Source organism: Podarcis vaucheri (assembly GCF_965113315.1).
Source record: "Podarcis vaucheri genome assembly, chromosome: 16".
Taxonomy (NCBI): domain Eukaryota; kingdom Metazoa; phylum Chordata; class Lepidosauria; order Squamata; family Lacertidae; genus Podarcis; species Podarcis vaucheri.
The window spans coordinates 25,250,932-25,266,390 of record NC_138754.1 but is presented as its reverse complement, the minus strand read 5'-3'; the positions used below and the strand labels follow the sequence as shown (position 1 = coordinate 25,266,390).

The following is a 15,459-nucleotide window of genomic DNA, read 5'->3' as shown; positions in this document are numbered from 1 at the left end:
TAACATCCCTTCCTGATGTCCTCTGAAAAGCACTGAGAGATAGATTAGCCCATGCACACACAAAAAGTTGTTTTCTTTTATTCTCATTCTTCGTTTCGTCTTAACAGTGATGGCAGAAAAAAGGAAACGGAATTGGGATATTGCATGCAGGGAAGGTGAGCTTTGCAAGAGGTCAGCTGCTGCGGGAGGGGGGGAGATAAGCTGTGCAAAATCTCACGGTGCGCATCACAGCCCATTCCCCTGTGTGCAGAAGCAGGCACACTCAAAGCTTCTTTTATTTGATGCGCTCTGCCCTCGTGTCGCCGCAGCCCTCGGTCAGGTGTTACTGGAAAACCACTGTGTGCGGCAACTGCCTCTTACCCGGTAAAGGGCGACCCAGTCCCAGGAGCTGCGGTGATAGCTAGAAGACACCTTGTACCAGGTGACAGCTTGTTCCGGTTTCGTCCACTCATCAGCTACCTGAAGCTCCACCAGCGGCACGTCAGCCCTGGAAGCAAACTGCCAGAGAGAGAGAGAGCGAAAGGGGAACAGGTGGTTTATATGAAGATTACCCGCGCTGGATCCCACAGCTAATTCTCCCCTGGTCTCCTCGCTGGCCCAAATTGGCGCACAGCCAGGACAGCCTAGAGATTCCCGGCTGCGTCACTTTCCACCAGGGCTCCAGACTCACCTTCACAGCAAAGCCAGACTGGATTGCTTAACTAAAGAGATTCAAATGAATCCGCAAACTAACCTCCTGCTTTATTGAGGGGAATTTGCTCTGCTACATGACTCACTAGCGTGAGTGAAGGAAGGATAATATTTAATCACTATATCCTTTCCCACTGTCCTTAACATTCCCACACTGGAGTCGTAAATGACTATCAGCTGGTATCAGGAGTTCATCGGTTTTGTGGGGTTAAACTAAATACAGGCAACCCCTGATTTGCACGGGGGTTGTGTTACAGGTCATCACACATGACTGTGTAGCACATGTAAGCCTGTCATCATGCCCGTTACACCCTCGTCCAGGTTCGAACAGGGTATGTGCATGCACAGCTGAGCCTGCCTTGAATGTGTGCAGAATGGTCATTGCTTGTAATTTCGATTGGATTTTGAATAAATGTACATTTCCCACTGTTTCTAATTTTATTATTATCTTCCTTAGTGGGTCGTGCAAACCACTATAACGATTAATGCTTTGCATAGGGCAGGGTAGGGGGCACTGGGGATGGAACCAAGGGGGCAGCAGAGGCCCCCAAAGTTTGAAAACCACAGGTTTAGGAGAAGAATTCAATAGACAGAACAGAATTTTCTGTCCCAGTTACTGGTTGAAGAGAGGCCTTGATCTTCCCCACTCACAACAGCACAGACCTGACTTGGCACACAGCCAGGACAGCCCAGAGATTCCCGGCTGCGTCACTTTCCACCAGGGCTCCAGACTCACCTTCACAGCAAAGATGGAGACCACCGGCTTGTGGTCACTGACGGTGTACTCCATGTGGCTGCAATAGCAAAGCTGGTTCACAGACAGGAGGCCGCAGATGGATCTCCCGGGATGCGTTGGTGCGCCAGAGCCTTTGATCTTCCACAGGATCCGGTCGGTCCAAGCCGGCTTCCTTTTCTTGGCGCTGTGAGGCACACGAGAGAGCAGAATGAGCGGGCGCTAAAGGAAGTGCCAGAGGGCACAGCGGTTCTCCCCTATCCCTCCACTTAGGATAAGAATGCCCCGTCCAGTCAAGCCAGACATGCCCCATTACCTGGTGTCATACATGTCGGTGCCCACGTCAAACTTGAAGGTTGGGGGGAAGTTGAGGGGTCCCTCTTGGAAGCCTTTCAAGATAGGCCAGGTGTTCTTAGCGATGTTCAGCTGCATAGAACAAGAGCCGAGGCAAAGAGAGAGAAAGGCTGAGAGCACCTGAAGGAGCGTCTCCAACCCATTGTTCTGCCCGGACACTGAGGTCCAGTGCCGAGGGCCTTCTGGCGGTTCCCTCACTGCGAGAAGCCAAGTTACTGGGAACCAGGCAGAGGGCCTTCTCGGTAGTGGCACCCACTCTGTGGAACGCCTTCCCACCAGATGTCAAAGAGAAGAACAACTACCAGATTTTTAGAAGACATCTGAAGGCAGCCCTCTTTGAAAAGGTAAAGGACCCCTGACCATTAGGTCCAGTCGTGACCGATTCTGGGGTTGCGGTGCTCATCTTGCTTTATTGGCCGAGGGAGCCGGCGTACAACTTCCAGGTCATGTGGCCAGCATGACTAAGCCACTTCTAGCAAACCAGAGCAGCGCTCAGAAACGCCACTTACCTTCCCGCCTGAGTGGTACCTATTTATCTACTTGCACTTTGATGTGCTTTCGAACTGCTAGGTTGGCAGGAGCAGGGACCGAGCAACAGGAGCTCACCCCGTCACAGGGATTCGAACTGCCGACCTTCTGATCGGCAAGTCCTGGGCTCTGTGGTTTAACCCACAGCGCCACCCACGTCCCAGGGAGGAACCTACTGACACCTTATTACACACACAGAGAGAGAGAGAGAGAGCCCTCACCTGGTCCTTCTCCCAGAGCTGGTGGAGGATGTTGTTGTCAATGGCGTATTTCACAAAGCGGATGTCTAGGCTCTCAATGCGGAAGTTGAGGTCCCCAAACCAAAAGACGATGCTGGGGTTGGGGGGAGGGAAAGAAGACACAGGTGAGGCCGGGACCCTCGGCTGTTTGAGCCCACAGCACGGCCAAGTCAGAAGGGAAGGCAGAAAGTAAGACACATTCACAGAGGACGTCTAGCAGTGTGGCTGTTCACCTAACTGGAGAACCTCCATGTAAAAGAGCAGGGCCATCAGATGTTGGAGAGCAAGGCAGCCAGGGAAAAGCTGTTCCTTGGTTGTGCGAATTCCTTGCAGTATCTCAATGGCCTGCTTAACTACCGGATTTTTCGCTCTATAAGACACAATTTCCCCCTCTTAAAAAGTAAGGGGAAATGTGTGTGTGCGTCTTATGGAACGAATGCAGGCGGGAGGCTCTGCTCCGCGCGCTCTTTAAAGGGAGCGCGGCTCTTGGGGCAGCCTTCCTCCCAGCTATCCCAGAAGCCAGAACAGCAAGAGGCTATCCCAGAAGCCAGATCCCTCTTGCTGTTCTGGCTTCTGGGATTCAGATTTTTTTTTTTCTTGTTTTCCTCCTCCAAAAACTAGGTGTGTCTTATGGTCTGCTGCGTCTTATAGAGCGAAAAATACGGTATCTGTTTGTGCTTTTATTGTGTGTTTTCATATTGGGAACGGCCCTGAGATCTTTTGATGAAAGGCAGTACAGTGGTACCTCGGGTTAAGTACTTAATTCGTTCTGGAGGTCCGTACTTAACCTGAAACTGTTCTTAACCTGAAGCACCACTTTAGATAATGGGGCCTCCTGCTGCTGCCACGCTGCCGGAGCACAATTTCTGTTCTCATCCTGAAGCAAAGTTCTTAACCTGAAGCAATATTTCTGGGTTAGTGGAGTCTGTAACCTGAAGCGTATGTAAGCTGAAGCATATGTAACCCGAGGTACCAACTGTATATAAATCTAATAAATAAAATACTTCTTTTTTTAAAAAAACAACTAGCCATTTCTCTCTCACACACACGCAAACAAACAACTGGGACACGATCGAGGGGAGAAGGAGCCCTCCCTCCCAAGCAGCAGAGGAAGGAGGCTTTTGCAGGGAACAAACAGCGGTGGCTAAGCCGAGATTCTGAGCTGGGATGTAGGTCAACGCCAGCCGGAAGCCCTCCTGGCTGACTTCCAAACTGCTCCGCCACCAAATGGATCAGGTGGCCTGGACCATTGGCCTCAGCTTCGAGCGCCGCCTGGTTAGTCGAAGCCTCCCGATAAAGAGAGTCTCAGGCTTCAAGAGGGTCAGCTGTCACAGCAAGCCCTGCGTGTGCCACCCTGCCCACCTGGGCGGCCCACGAAGACACATTTCCACCAGCAGGAACCAGTCGGAATCAGATGGCAGAAGTGATGTGGGCAGATGGTGGGGGGGCAGGGAGACAGATTGCACTTAGCACTGATACCCTCCCATATTTTTTTCTTCTTTTTTTAAAAAAAAAAAGTGTCAGAAAGCAACCACTTTGAAGATGGAAATTCGCCTGTGAGTTCTGGGAATCTGGTTTGGGTTGGGCACGATTTCTGAGCAAATGCTTTCCGTCCATCGATTTCTCCCCACCCCCTGGATGTGTGAGAGAGACAGGGGGAGGGAGGGGAGGGAGTTAGCTTAGCCTGGAGAAGAGAAGAATGACGTGATCGCCTTCTTCAAATACCTAAAGGGCTGTTACAAGCTTGTTTTCTGCTGCTCCAGAGAGGAGGACTTGAATGAGAGCTGATCTACAGCGGAATGGACTCACTCAAAGTGATGGGTTCTACTTCACTGGAGACTTTTAAACAGAGGTTGGATGGCCATCTGTCATGGACTTTTAGCCACAATTCCTTCGTTGCAGGGGGTTGGTCTAGACCAGTGTTCCCCAACCTTGGGCCTCCAGCTGTTTTTGGACTACAACTCCCATCATCCCTCGCTAGCAAGACCAGTGGTCAAGGATGATGGGAATTGTAGTCCAAAAACAGCTGGAGGCCCAAGGCTGGGGAACACTGGTCTAGATGACCCACAGGGGTCCCTTCCAACTCTGCAATTTTAGCCTCCATACTCCCTCACAGCTCCTTCAACTGCCCCACCTCATCCCTACTCAGCTCCTCTGTGCCCCTCTATCCCTGCTTCATTGCAACCTCTGCCATTATGTAAAACCTCCATTTAAAAAACTGCCCTTCTGTTTTGTTCTCTTTCCCCCATCATGCAAATCCAAGAATGTGATGCAGTACCACAGATCCTCCAACGGGGGGACTGCGCGATGACAGCCTCACATTTTTATGTATATAGGAAGATATATATCACTTAGAATCTGGATTGCTGTTTTATTAACATTCAGATTAAATGGCCTATGTGTCATTGCTGTTTTATTTTTTTTATAATCATATTTATTAAAATTTCCAATAATAACAGAATAGAAAAGATAAAAAAGATAAAGAAAAGAAAGAAAAAGAGAGACTAGCTTAGACCCTTCTTTTCATAACCTTCTTTCTGGGACTTCCTCCTTCCCCTCCCGACTGTATTCCCCTTTCCCTAAGTTGGTTCCACAAGTTCTCATCCCCAAATTTAAGCCTAATATATTTTACTCATAAACCAATTTAAGTTTACACAATCTTAACATCACTCCTCGTCTTATAATAAAACAAAGTTTTTCCCCCAAGATCAGCTCTCATTCCTTCCACGAGTTCCCCCTTTCTAAAAAAGGAAAAAACGAAAACATATAAGATCAAAGTTATAAAGAATATAAGATAGAATATATAGAAAAGTTCAAAAAATTGGTTACAAAGCCTTTGGATTCTAGGATTCCCCCTCCCTTCCCCGGTTTTGATTCCCCATGTCCATTTGTCTGTATGTTGTCGGCCTGGAGATCTTAAGTCCACAGCCAAATTTTTCTCAGTCCATCTTGCCGGTTTCTTCAGATTTGGTTGTTTTAATAATATTTAACTTCATAAATCCAGTCTAATAGAGGCCTTTAATTTTCCTTAATCTTTTGTTGCTCCTCCCGTTGTTCTTTCCGTGTCGTATTTGGTCATTTACTCTTTTATTTCTTGGTTTCTCAGGTTTCTGTCTTGTTCAGCTGTCAAAACATTCTTGTTTCAAAACTTAGTGTCTCTACAGAGGTTTGTTATTCAGGGACAAAGACTTACGTCCAGTTCCTTTCTTGCTTCAATAGAAGATTCTATTGTATTATGGTCACCTCTGTAGACAAAATAATATTTCAGTTCTGCAGCTTTCCCAGGAGATAAGACCTATGCACATCCCAGAGTAGTTTTCCACATACGACACTTGTAATGTCCCGAAACCCCTCTAGGGGGATTGCAATAACTTTGTATCCTCTAATCCAAAAGTCAATTTGTTGTTTCTTTTTCCCCGACAGTTTATATCCATATTTATATCAAATTGTAGCAAAATTAACCAGCAAAAAAAAACTTGTAGCAAAGTCCTCTTTATATTTTCCAGCTTTGACAGCTCCTTTGGCAGCTGTCAAATTCTCCATCTCTCTTCGCCAGGCTCTCCGAATCGCCCCAGTTCCCAGGGGGGGGTTGTCTTTTTCCTCTCACCCTCGACTCTTCTCCTCCAGCACAGTTCTTATAATTCACATCGTGGAGTTAATAATTTTTGTCATCAATAAACTTCTGAATCGATCTTGGTTTCTCAGTCCTTGTTTTAGCATGTTTACAATCAGGGAGGGGACTGACTTCCTTTTTGGATCCCCTCCCGCTCGTGCCAAATCCGGAAAAATTTTCTTTTTTCCTCCTTTTATGCCCGGTTGCCCAATTACTCACGGGTTGTTGTTAATTGTCCGAATTTTCTTTGGAAGAAGCCAGCGCTCTCCGCCGGATGGCATGCGGCTGCGCCCGGCAGGGGAAGCGGAGGACTCAAAGCACCACGCCACTCCCTGGCGCCCGATCCGTAGCCTTTAAAAAGGCTCCTTCACGAGCCGGGAGGGCGATAACGGTGCCAGCCGAGTCACCATGTCCACGGGATCCGTTCCCGTGGTTTTTAAGGGTCCCCGCGTCGCCGGCGCGGTAGGACCCGACCCCTGCCGAGCCGACTCCCTCCGGAGCTCGGAGGGAGTCCGCCATTCGGCGATGGCGCTAACCCGGAAGTGCTGTGTCATTGCTGTTTTAAACACACACAAAAATGCCGCGGTCTTTCAAAAGTCTTAAAGTGCCTTGTTTCCAAAGTAATTTCATGATTACATAATCCCAGCTTTCTCAGTCCGGTGCTTTCCAGGCTATTCTGGCTGAGGTTGATGGAAGTCCAGAACAGCTGGAGGGCACCTGGCTAAGAAAGGCAGATGTAAGCTTTCTTATTAGTGTTCTGCCCTAGGAAAAAACAGCCTATAAATAAGTATGTGTGCATTAGGGGCTGGTTCCCCTGCTCACTCGGTTTGTCAACCCCACCTACCCCTTTGCCCTTCCCCCGCACCTTCCCCCCACCCTTTAAATCTCACCCACCTATCCTCTCCATAGCTGACCTCCCCAACAGCTTTTGTGAGCCTGCCTGCCATTCCTCGTGGTGCAGCTGGTGTGGCCACCTGCTGGCAGCCGTGTGAACTACAGAGCGTGACAACACCTTACATTTCTATTTATATAGGAAGATACGTATTCATACACATTGAAAAGGAGTCTCGGAGACCAGCATGACTAGGAAGAGGGGAAATAACCGAGGCAGTGGAACGGAGGCTGGGGTGGATTGGGAGTCCTGCCCATCTTCCTCCTTGCTTCTCTCTGCTCAAAATCGCCTTCCAACTAAACATCAGGAAGAACTTTTTGATGATAAGATCTGTTCGACAGTGGAATGGTCTCTCTTGGAAGGCAGTGGGGTGTCTCTTTCACTGGAGGTTTTTAAGCAGAGGTGGGGTGGCCATCTGTCCAGGTTTATTTAGTTGTGATTCCTGCATTGCAGGGGGTTGGACTAGACGAGCACTGGGGGGCCCTTTCCAACTCGATTATCCAGGAGAAAAGATCGGACTCTCTATCATACAGGAGAGCTTTTCAGCCACAGGGCCACATTCCCTTCCAGACAACGTTTGTGGGGGAGGGGGACATGCCAGGGGTTGGCGGGGCAAAGGAACAATGGGCGGGGCAATTAAGATGCAATGCACCTGGGACCGAGACTTACTCGTGGTCAAGGATCCCGCTGGCTGACGGCCCTTCGAACTGCTGCATGTGGAGGATGGTGGTGAAGTCCTCCTTGCGCTGCTCTGCCTTCTCCATGTGTGCCGGTAGGTGGCAGTTTAGGAAGCAGACCATGTTGCCAAAGATGGAGAGGCGGATGCTCACCCCACCTTTATTGCCCTGCATTGGGGAGGGAGAAAGGTATGGATCAGCTGCCGCCAGGGGCTACGCCTTCGCTCTGAGCCCTTGGACCCATGCACACTTTCTGTCAAGCTTCAGGGAATCAGCTTCCTCCCCCCGTGGCAGTAGATAAGCGGAACAAAGGAAAAGGAGTCTTCTTACCAGTTAGAAACTTTAATAATCACAGCGAGAGAACAAAGAACATTCCTCCTAGAAATCTGCAGCGTTCCCAATTAAGTTCCCTCCTCTCTCCGTCCCTATTAAACTACGTCACTCCTACGTCTTGTAATCTGAGCTTGGAGCTGCTGTGTTTTCTGTTCTGCATATATATATATATATATATATATATATATATATATATATATGCTTTCGTAGATTTTCACGGGTACAGGAATGCAGGTTTTGGTGTCTTCGGGTGTCTTCCCGTGTAAGAGTCGGGGTGTCTGGGCGACGTTTCGACGAGGTCTCACTCGTCATCTTCAGGCTGGTGCTTTCGGCTTCTTGTTACTGGAACAGAGCAGAATCTGGTGTTTGAGTTCCTATAAATACTGTTGAGGGGTGTGGTGTATAGCCTCCAACGTTCTGGGCAGAGAGGAAGTTCCTAGATTAGTGTGCCTTTTCTTCTTTTGTTCCTTAATTACTTGAGGGATATCTTGAGTGATTTCATGAGTGATATTCTGAATACCACTGGGTGGGTCATTAAGTGTAGATTAGTTGCTAAAGCTTTCGTGTCTTGACCTCTTGAGCTTGTGAAGAGTTTTTCTGAGAAGATGGCTGTGCTGCATTTAGTTGTGCTCTGGCTTGGCTTCGTGTATAGGGGCGAGCTGTAATTTTGTGCCTTGTGCCAGCCAGATCTGTGTAGGGATTGCAGGGGGGTGCAGCATCCGGAGGTGCCACTATAGTTTGGCTACTGGATGGAGTCTGTAATATGTCTGTGGAGAGGGTCTGGGTTTGGGTCTGGTGTGGTTGATTGGTGACGGCGTTCTGTGTGCCTCTGGTTCTGGTGTCGGTTTTTGTGGGGAGGGCTAATTTCCAGATGTCAGGCAGGCGGGACGTGTCGTCACGCTTGTTCATGTTGTGAGGGTGTTTCTCTATCTCGATGGCTTCCATGATTATTCTCTTGTGGTGATGTTCCATGTTAAAGAGCAATTTGGAATCTGCAAAATTAATTTCGTGTCCTGTTTCTTTCATGTGTTGGAAAAGAGAGGAAGTTTTTTCTTCTTTTTTGACGGCATTCTTGTGTTCTGCGATACGTGCATTTATTCGTCTGTTTGTTTGTCCAATGTACGTGGCTGGGCAGACTTTGCAGGGTATTTCATAGACCCCTTGGTTTTCGAGCTGGATTTTGTCTTTTGGGTTTCTGAGGATATTGGCTATTTTTTGGTTGGTCTCTCAAATGTGTTAATCGCCAATGGATACCAGAAAAACAAGGTTACGAAGCTAATCCAAAAAGAAACACCCCCCAAAAACCAAGACACAGAAGAAAACAATGGCATGGCCCTCCTTCCTTATATCAAGGGCACTACAGACAAAATTAGCAAAATCCTCCATAAACACAATATCAAAACAGCCTTCTGCACCAACCAAAAAATAGCCAATATCCTCAGAAACCCAAAAGACAAAATCCAGCTCGAAAACCAAGGGGTCTATGAAATACCCTGCAAAGTCTGCCCAGCCACGTACATTGGACAAACAAACAGACGAATAAATGCACGTATCGCAGAACACAAGAATGCCGTCAAAAAAGAAGAAAAAACTTCCTCTCTTTTCCAACACATGAAAGAAACAGGACACGAAATTAATTTTGCAGATTCCAAATTGCTCTTTAACATGGAACATCACCACAAGAGAATAATCATGGAAGCCATCGAGATAGAGAAACACCCTCACAACATGAACAAGCGTGACGACACGTCCCGCCTGCCTGACATCTGGAAATTAGCCCTCCCCACAAAAACCGACACCAGAACCAGAGGCACACAGAACGCCGTCACCAATCAACCACACCAGACCCAAACCCAGACCCTCTCCACAGACATATTACAGACTCCATCCAGTAGCCAAACTATAGTGGCACCTCCGGATGCTGCACCCCCCTGCAATCCCTACACAGATCTGGCTGGCACAAGGCACAAAATTACAGCTCGCCCCTATACACGAAGCCAAGCCAGAGCACAACTAAATGCAGCACAGCCATCTTCTCAGAAAAACTCTTCACAAGCTCAAGAGGTCAAGACACGAAAGCTTTAGCAACTAATCTACACTTAATGACCCACCCAGTGGTATTCAGAATATCACTCATGAAATCACTCAAGATATCCCTCAAGTAATTAAGGAACAAAAGAAGAAAAGGCACACTAATCTAGGAACTTCCTCTCTGCCCAGAACGTTGGAGGCTATACACCACACCCCTCAACAGTATTTATAGGAACTCAAACACCAGACTCTGCTCTGTTCCAGTAACAAGAAGCCGAAAGCACCAGCCTGAAGATGACGAGTGAGACCTCGTCGAAACGTCGCACAGACACCCCGACTCTTACACGGGAAGACACCCGAAGACACCAAAACCTGCATATATATATATATATATATATATATATATATATATATATATATGATTTTCTTGATTTAACAAAGTGGGGGGGAAGATGGGTAGGGGTGAGGTTGGGTGGCGATGTTTCTATTTTACTTACTATATGTAGGGTTTTGTGTCAGCGTTGCTTGTGCAGGTTCTTTGCTGTTCACATGTGTTCCTTTGGTGGTGAGAGAGGTTGGGGTTGGCCTAGGGTGTGGTTGTTCATTTGTGGTTTGCTGTGGTGATCTTTGTTTTCATGTGTGAGTGGGGTGGGTGGGTGTTTTGGATCAGGTTAGCCATATTGATTTGTATGCTGTTGGTGGACTTTTGTCGTTGTCTTGCTGAGTTGTGTATGTGATAAAGGGGAGCCATGAAGGTGTCTTCTTCTATTTGTCCCTGTGTCAGTTTCAGTTTATTAGTTAATTTTTCTAGTAGGGCTGTTTCCCATACTCTTTGGTACCATTGGTCCATGCTTACTCCTGACAGGTCTCTCCTGTTCTGCCACTTTCTGAGCTCTTCTTGACCTTGGGGAGAGCGGAGGAATGCTTTCCAGACAGTGAATCTGTTAACCCTCTCTCCCCCCAGTGTTTCTTTTCCTTGCTGTTCCCCATCCAGCATTTCCCAGCTTCTGCCTTCTGAACTATGCCCCTCTGCAAACCGTTGTTCCAAATCTATACTGTCCTCCTGCTCCTGGGAAGATTCAGGATCAGGGGGAGGGGGTAGATCCCACCTTTTTCCTCAGTGCAGCCCTCCTCAGGATGGCCCCTGACACTTACCCAGTATCCTCCCAGTCCCGTCCTGGTGCAGTCCGTCTGGATGTCCTGTAGAAACGGCAGGTGGTAGTACTTGGCAAAGACCATCAGGATGACACCTTGCATCCGCACCGTGCTCACCTGGAAGAGCGAAAGGCAGTGAGAGAGCCAGGCAGCATGGTGCAATGGTTAGAGGACCTGGCTAGAGGGCCTGGGAGACCGGTGTTCATTTTCCCACTCGGCCACGATGAAGCTCGCCGGGTGATCTTGGGCCAGCCACCGTTCCTCAGCGTGACCTACTCCCAGGGTTCTTGTGAGGGTTTAAAGTGAGGAGGTGTGGGGAGAACTACGTACACCACCCTTGAGCTCCTTGGGAGGGAAAGTGGGATATAAATTCAATAATGAATAAATACATCTCTCCGCCCTCACAGAAGGCACGGCACTCAGTTCGAATCCTGAACACACACACCCCAGACTCAGGATGGGAGGCTTGCTGGCTGATCTGCGACAGCAAAGTCTAATTAAGGAGAATGGAACAACAGAAGTATAGAATCGCAAAGTTGGAGGGGACCACTGAGGTCATCTAGTCCAACCTTGTATCTCAATTTGACCCTTTTACACGGATTTGTATGTTTTGTGGTATTTTATGCATTGTGACTTGCCGTTATTTTTATTGATCATAATTTAGTAATTCTTTATTGTAACTGATAAGTGTAAACTGTTTACTTATTATTTGTTGACCTTTAATTTTATTGTTCATTATTCTATTACAATGGATTGCTGAATACAGTCATAGCTTCGACTTCCAAAACATTCGGAAACCAAAGCGTGCTTTCTGATTGGCTGCAGGAAGCTCCTGCAGCCAATCGGGAGCTGAGGAAGTCCTATTGGACATTTGGCTTCCAAAAATAGTTTGCGAACTGGAATATTCACTTTTTTTTGCGGCATTCAAGAGCCAAAACATTCGAGAACTAGGCAGTTTGAAAACCAAGTTACGACTGTATTGCTTTATTTGATCTAAGTTGTTTCTTTCAAAGTTATTGTGACTTTTTGGGGGGGGGGGTACTGGATCAGATTGTTATTACGTGTGTGACCTTTGCTGTCTATTTTCTTGTTTCTTCAGCTCGTGAATCACCTTATGTATGCATAGTAACATAGAAAGGCAGTGTTACAAATTAAAAGTGAACTCAAATGTACAGTAAAATAAAATGTTTGTGTGTGTGTACAGTGGTACCTCGGGTTAAGAACTTAATTCGTTCTGGAGGTCCGTTCTTAACCTGAAACTGTTCTTAACCTGAGGCACCACTTTAGCTAATGGGGCCTCCCACTGCCACCACGCAATTTCTGTTCTCATCCTGAAGCAAAGTTCTTAACCCGAGGTACTATTTCTGGGTTAGCAGAGTCTGTAACCTGAAGCGTCTGTAACCTGAAACGTCTCTAACCTGAGGTACCTCTGTACTGCAGGAATGTCAACTAAAGCATTCATAACAGAAGGACATCCAAGCTCTGCTTAAAAACCTCCAAGGAGGGAGAGTCCAGGCTAGGGCCTAGAGGTGAGCTGCTGTCTGGAGAAATAAATGCAAAATATGTGTATTCATGGAAAGTCAGCTTATTGATGGCTACCACCCATGGAGACAGCAATGCTTCTGAATCCCAGTTGCTGGAAACCACAGGAGGGGAAATTGGCTCTTGTGCGCAGGTCCTGCTTGCAGGTTTCCAGCAGACATCTGGTCGGTCATGGTGAGAACGTGATGGTGGACTAGATGGCCCATTGGCCTCATTCAGCTGGCCTCTTCTCATGTTCTTATGAGTTATGCACAGCGCTCCATTTTCAAAGTGTGTTTCCTTTCTGTATTCTATTACATTGTATGCCCCAGCAAGAATAGCATATCCAATTCTAGAGCACAAAAGTAAAGCATGCAAGGGAGATGGAGTTGTCCCAAGGTGATCTGGCGTGTTATGAATGTGTCCTGGAAAGCTCCGGTTGTGTGTGGGGTAGGCAGGGCGAGAGAGAGGGGAGGGGAGAGGAGTAGAATCAGGCTGTCAGAACAAGCCCATCCCATCGCCCCAAGTCACACAGAGGCTGTCCTAAATAGGGAGACAGCACAGCAGGATCCTCAGCCCTTGAGAAACCAGCAGCCGCTCCTCTCCCCTTCGCCGTCACAACAGCCTCCCAAAGGAGGAGCTCTGATGCTCCTCGTCGCCATGGCATCGCCATGGAGACCGCTGTGATGTTATCGTCGGGAGCAGGGTAGGGTTCTGAGGTCATCTGAGGAACTCAGGCAGGCAAGCACCCAAAGCAGCACGCCTGGAGCACCCTGGCTTTGCCAAGGCTACTAGAGCCTCACACCCTCAGGGAGGAAGGTTGGCACCTGCGACGCTCACAAGGGGCATCACCTCAGCCAGCCTTTGCGTCCCTGAATCCCACCAGCGCCACAGTCGCTGGGCCAGAAGGGGCTGGTGCCATGCAGATCTTTGCAAACTGGGCTGTCGTCTGAGGTTCCGTGCGTGCCTTGGGGATGCTTCTCTCTAGGCGAACCTGCCTCCCTCTGACGTTGAGGGCACTTCTCTCAGTGCCCTCGACGTCAGAGGGATCAACCAGAGAGAGCCTTTTCGGCGGCCGCTCCCAGGTTGTGAGGTTCCCTCCCAAGAGAGGTCAGACTGGCTTTCTCCATCTTATCCTCCCACTGGTAGGCTAAGAGAGGCCTTTGAAAGCTAAGGCTCAGATGATGCCGATCCACTGGGCTGCCATGCTGGCAAACTGGATTGGGACACCATATCAAGCTGCATCCCATAATGCACTTTAGGACAGGAGTAGGAAGGAAATCTGTCTGGATCGACTGGGGGGCTGCCACATCGAGAGGGCAGAGTGAGGCTGTGGGTCAGAAGAGCAGACCCATGGGCAGTGACGGACATTATGTGCATTTGTGTACAGTGGAAGCTCGGGTTGCGAACGTGATCCGTGCAGGAGGCACATTCGCAACCCACAGCAGCCTGCAGCACCGTGTCTGCACCTGTGCGGGTTGCAATTCGGAGCTTCTGTGCATGTGCAAAGTGTGATTCAGCACTTCTGTGCATCTGCGAGCGCCAAAACCCAGAAGTAACTCATTCCGGTGCTTCCAGGTTTTGGCGCGTCCGTAACCTGGAAATGTGCAACCTGAAGCGTCTGTAACCCGAGGTATGATTGTATTTTAATGAACTGAACAGAGTGAAAGGTTATGAGTCATGGGGGTGCAGAGATGGGGTGTGTGACTGGGGGTATGAATGAACTTAGTACTTAGCTTATATCTTTAGTTACTATTTTGTTAATGTTTTTAATATTGCTTTGTGGATTCTAAATGCTGCATTGTTTTGTTAAACACACGACTTGTCACAATTGTGAGGTGTAGCTTATTTTTTAGTTGCTGTTTTGTTAAGTTTTTTATAGATTGCAATTTTTTTTGATAATGTGTTAATTCTTTTATATGACGTATGCTGTATTCGCGATGTGCTATTATGTTTTATTGTATTATGGTTATTTATTGGTTGTTAAGCTGCTTTGAGATTCATTTGAATGAACAGTGGCATAGAAATGCAATCAATCAATCAATCAATCAACCACAGCTGCCCCACCCTTGGCTTATTGCCCACCACTATCATGGCCAGGGACCAGCGCATTGCCAACAGACACTTGAGATCTGCAAGACTAACTCCCCCAACACCTGTCCACCAGCTGATATCACTTGTGACATCATCTGATGAGTGGGAGGACAAGGTTAAATCCTGCATTGACAGTGTGTACCAGTTTTGAGCAAGGAACAGGGGCACATAGCCAAAGCAGCAGGATTTTACACACACATCCTGCTCATCAGCTGGTGAGTGGAGGGGTTAAATCCTGATCATTTCAGCAAAGTTCCTAATTCAGAACCCCTTGCTGAAACAGTCAAGGAAAGGAAGCATAGCAAAAGGAAACCTGGGAACCACAGCAGGGAGATCAGAAGTCATACTAGAATTAGTGAAAAATTAATGTGGGTGGCACTGTGGGTTAAACCACAGAGCCTAGGGCTTGCCGATCAGAAGGTCAGCGGTTCAAATCCCCGCGCCGGGGTGAGCTCAGTCCCTGTTCCTGCCCTCCTCCTTGTAAAGTAACAAAGATTATGGATAATTTTGAAAAATGGAAGTAGTGGAGAACATATTGATATGCAGTCTTAATTATTGTAATAAGGGCCCATGCAGGAGATGGGGGGAAGTCACAAGTC

The 15,459-nt window shown here is 47.9% G+C and overlaps 1 protein-coding gene across 3 annotated transcripts in view; it reads right to left on the bottom strand.

Moving 5' to 3' along the window:
- Nucleotides 1-15,459, bottom strand: part of INPP5J (inositol polyphosphate-5-phosphatase J) — a 39,318-nt gene that overhangs the window by 6,112 nt on the left and 17,747 nt on the right. For all 3 annotated transcript variants that reach the window (XM_082203096.1, XM_082203095.1, XM_082203094.1), the window contains exons 5-10: nt 11,246-11,362; nt 7,719-7,894; nt 2,527-2,638; nt 1,740-1,849; nt 1,427-1,610; nt 361-498 (exon numbers count right to left, since the gene is read on the bottom strand). In XM_082203096.1, coding sequence (XP_082059222.1) covers nt 361-498; nt 1,427-1,610; nt 1,740-1,849; nt 2,527-2,638; nt 7,719-7,894; nt 11,246-11,362 — 837 coding nt within the window. The remainder of the gene's footprint in view (nt 1-360; nt 499-1,426; nt 1,611-1,739; nt 1,850-2,526; nt 2,639-7,718; nt 7,895-11,245; nt 11,363-15,459) is intronic.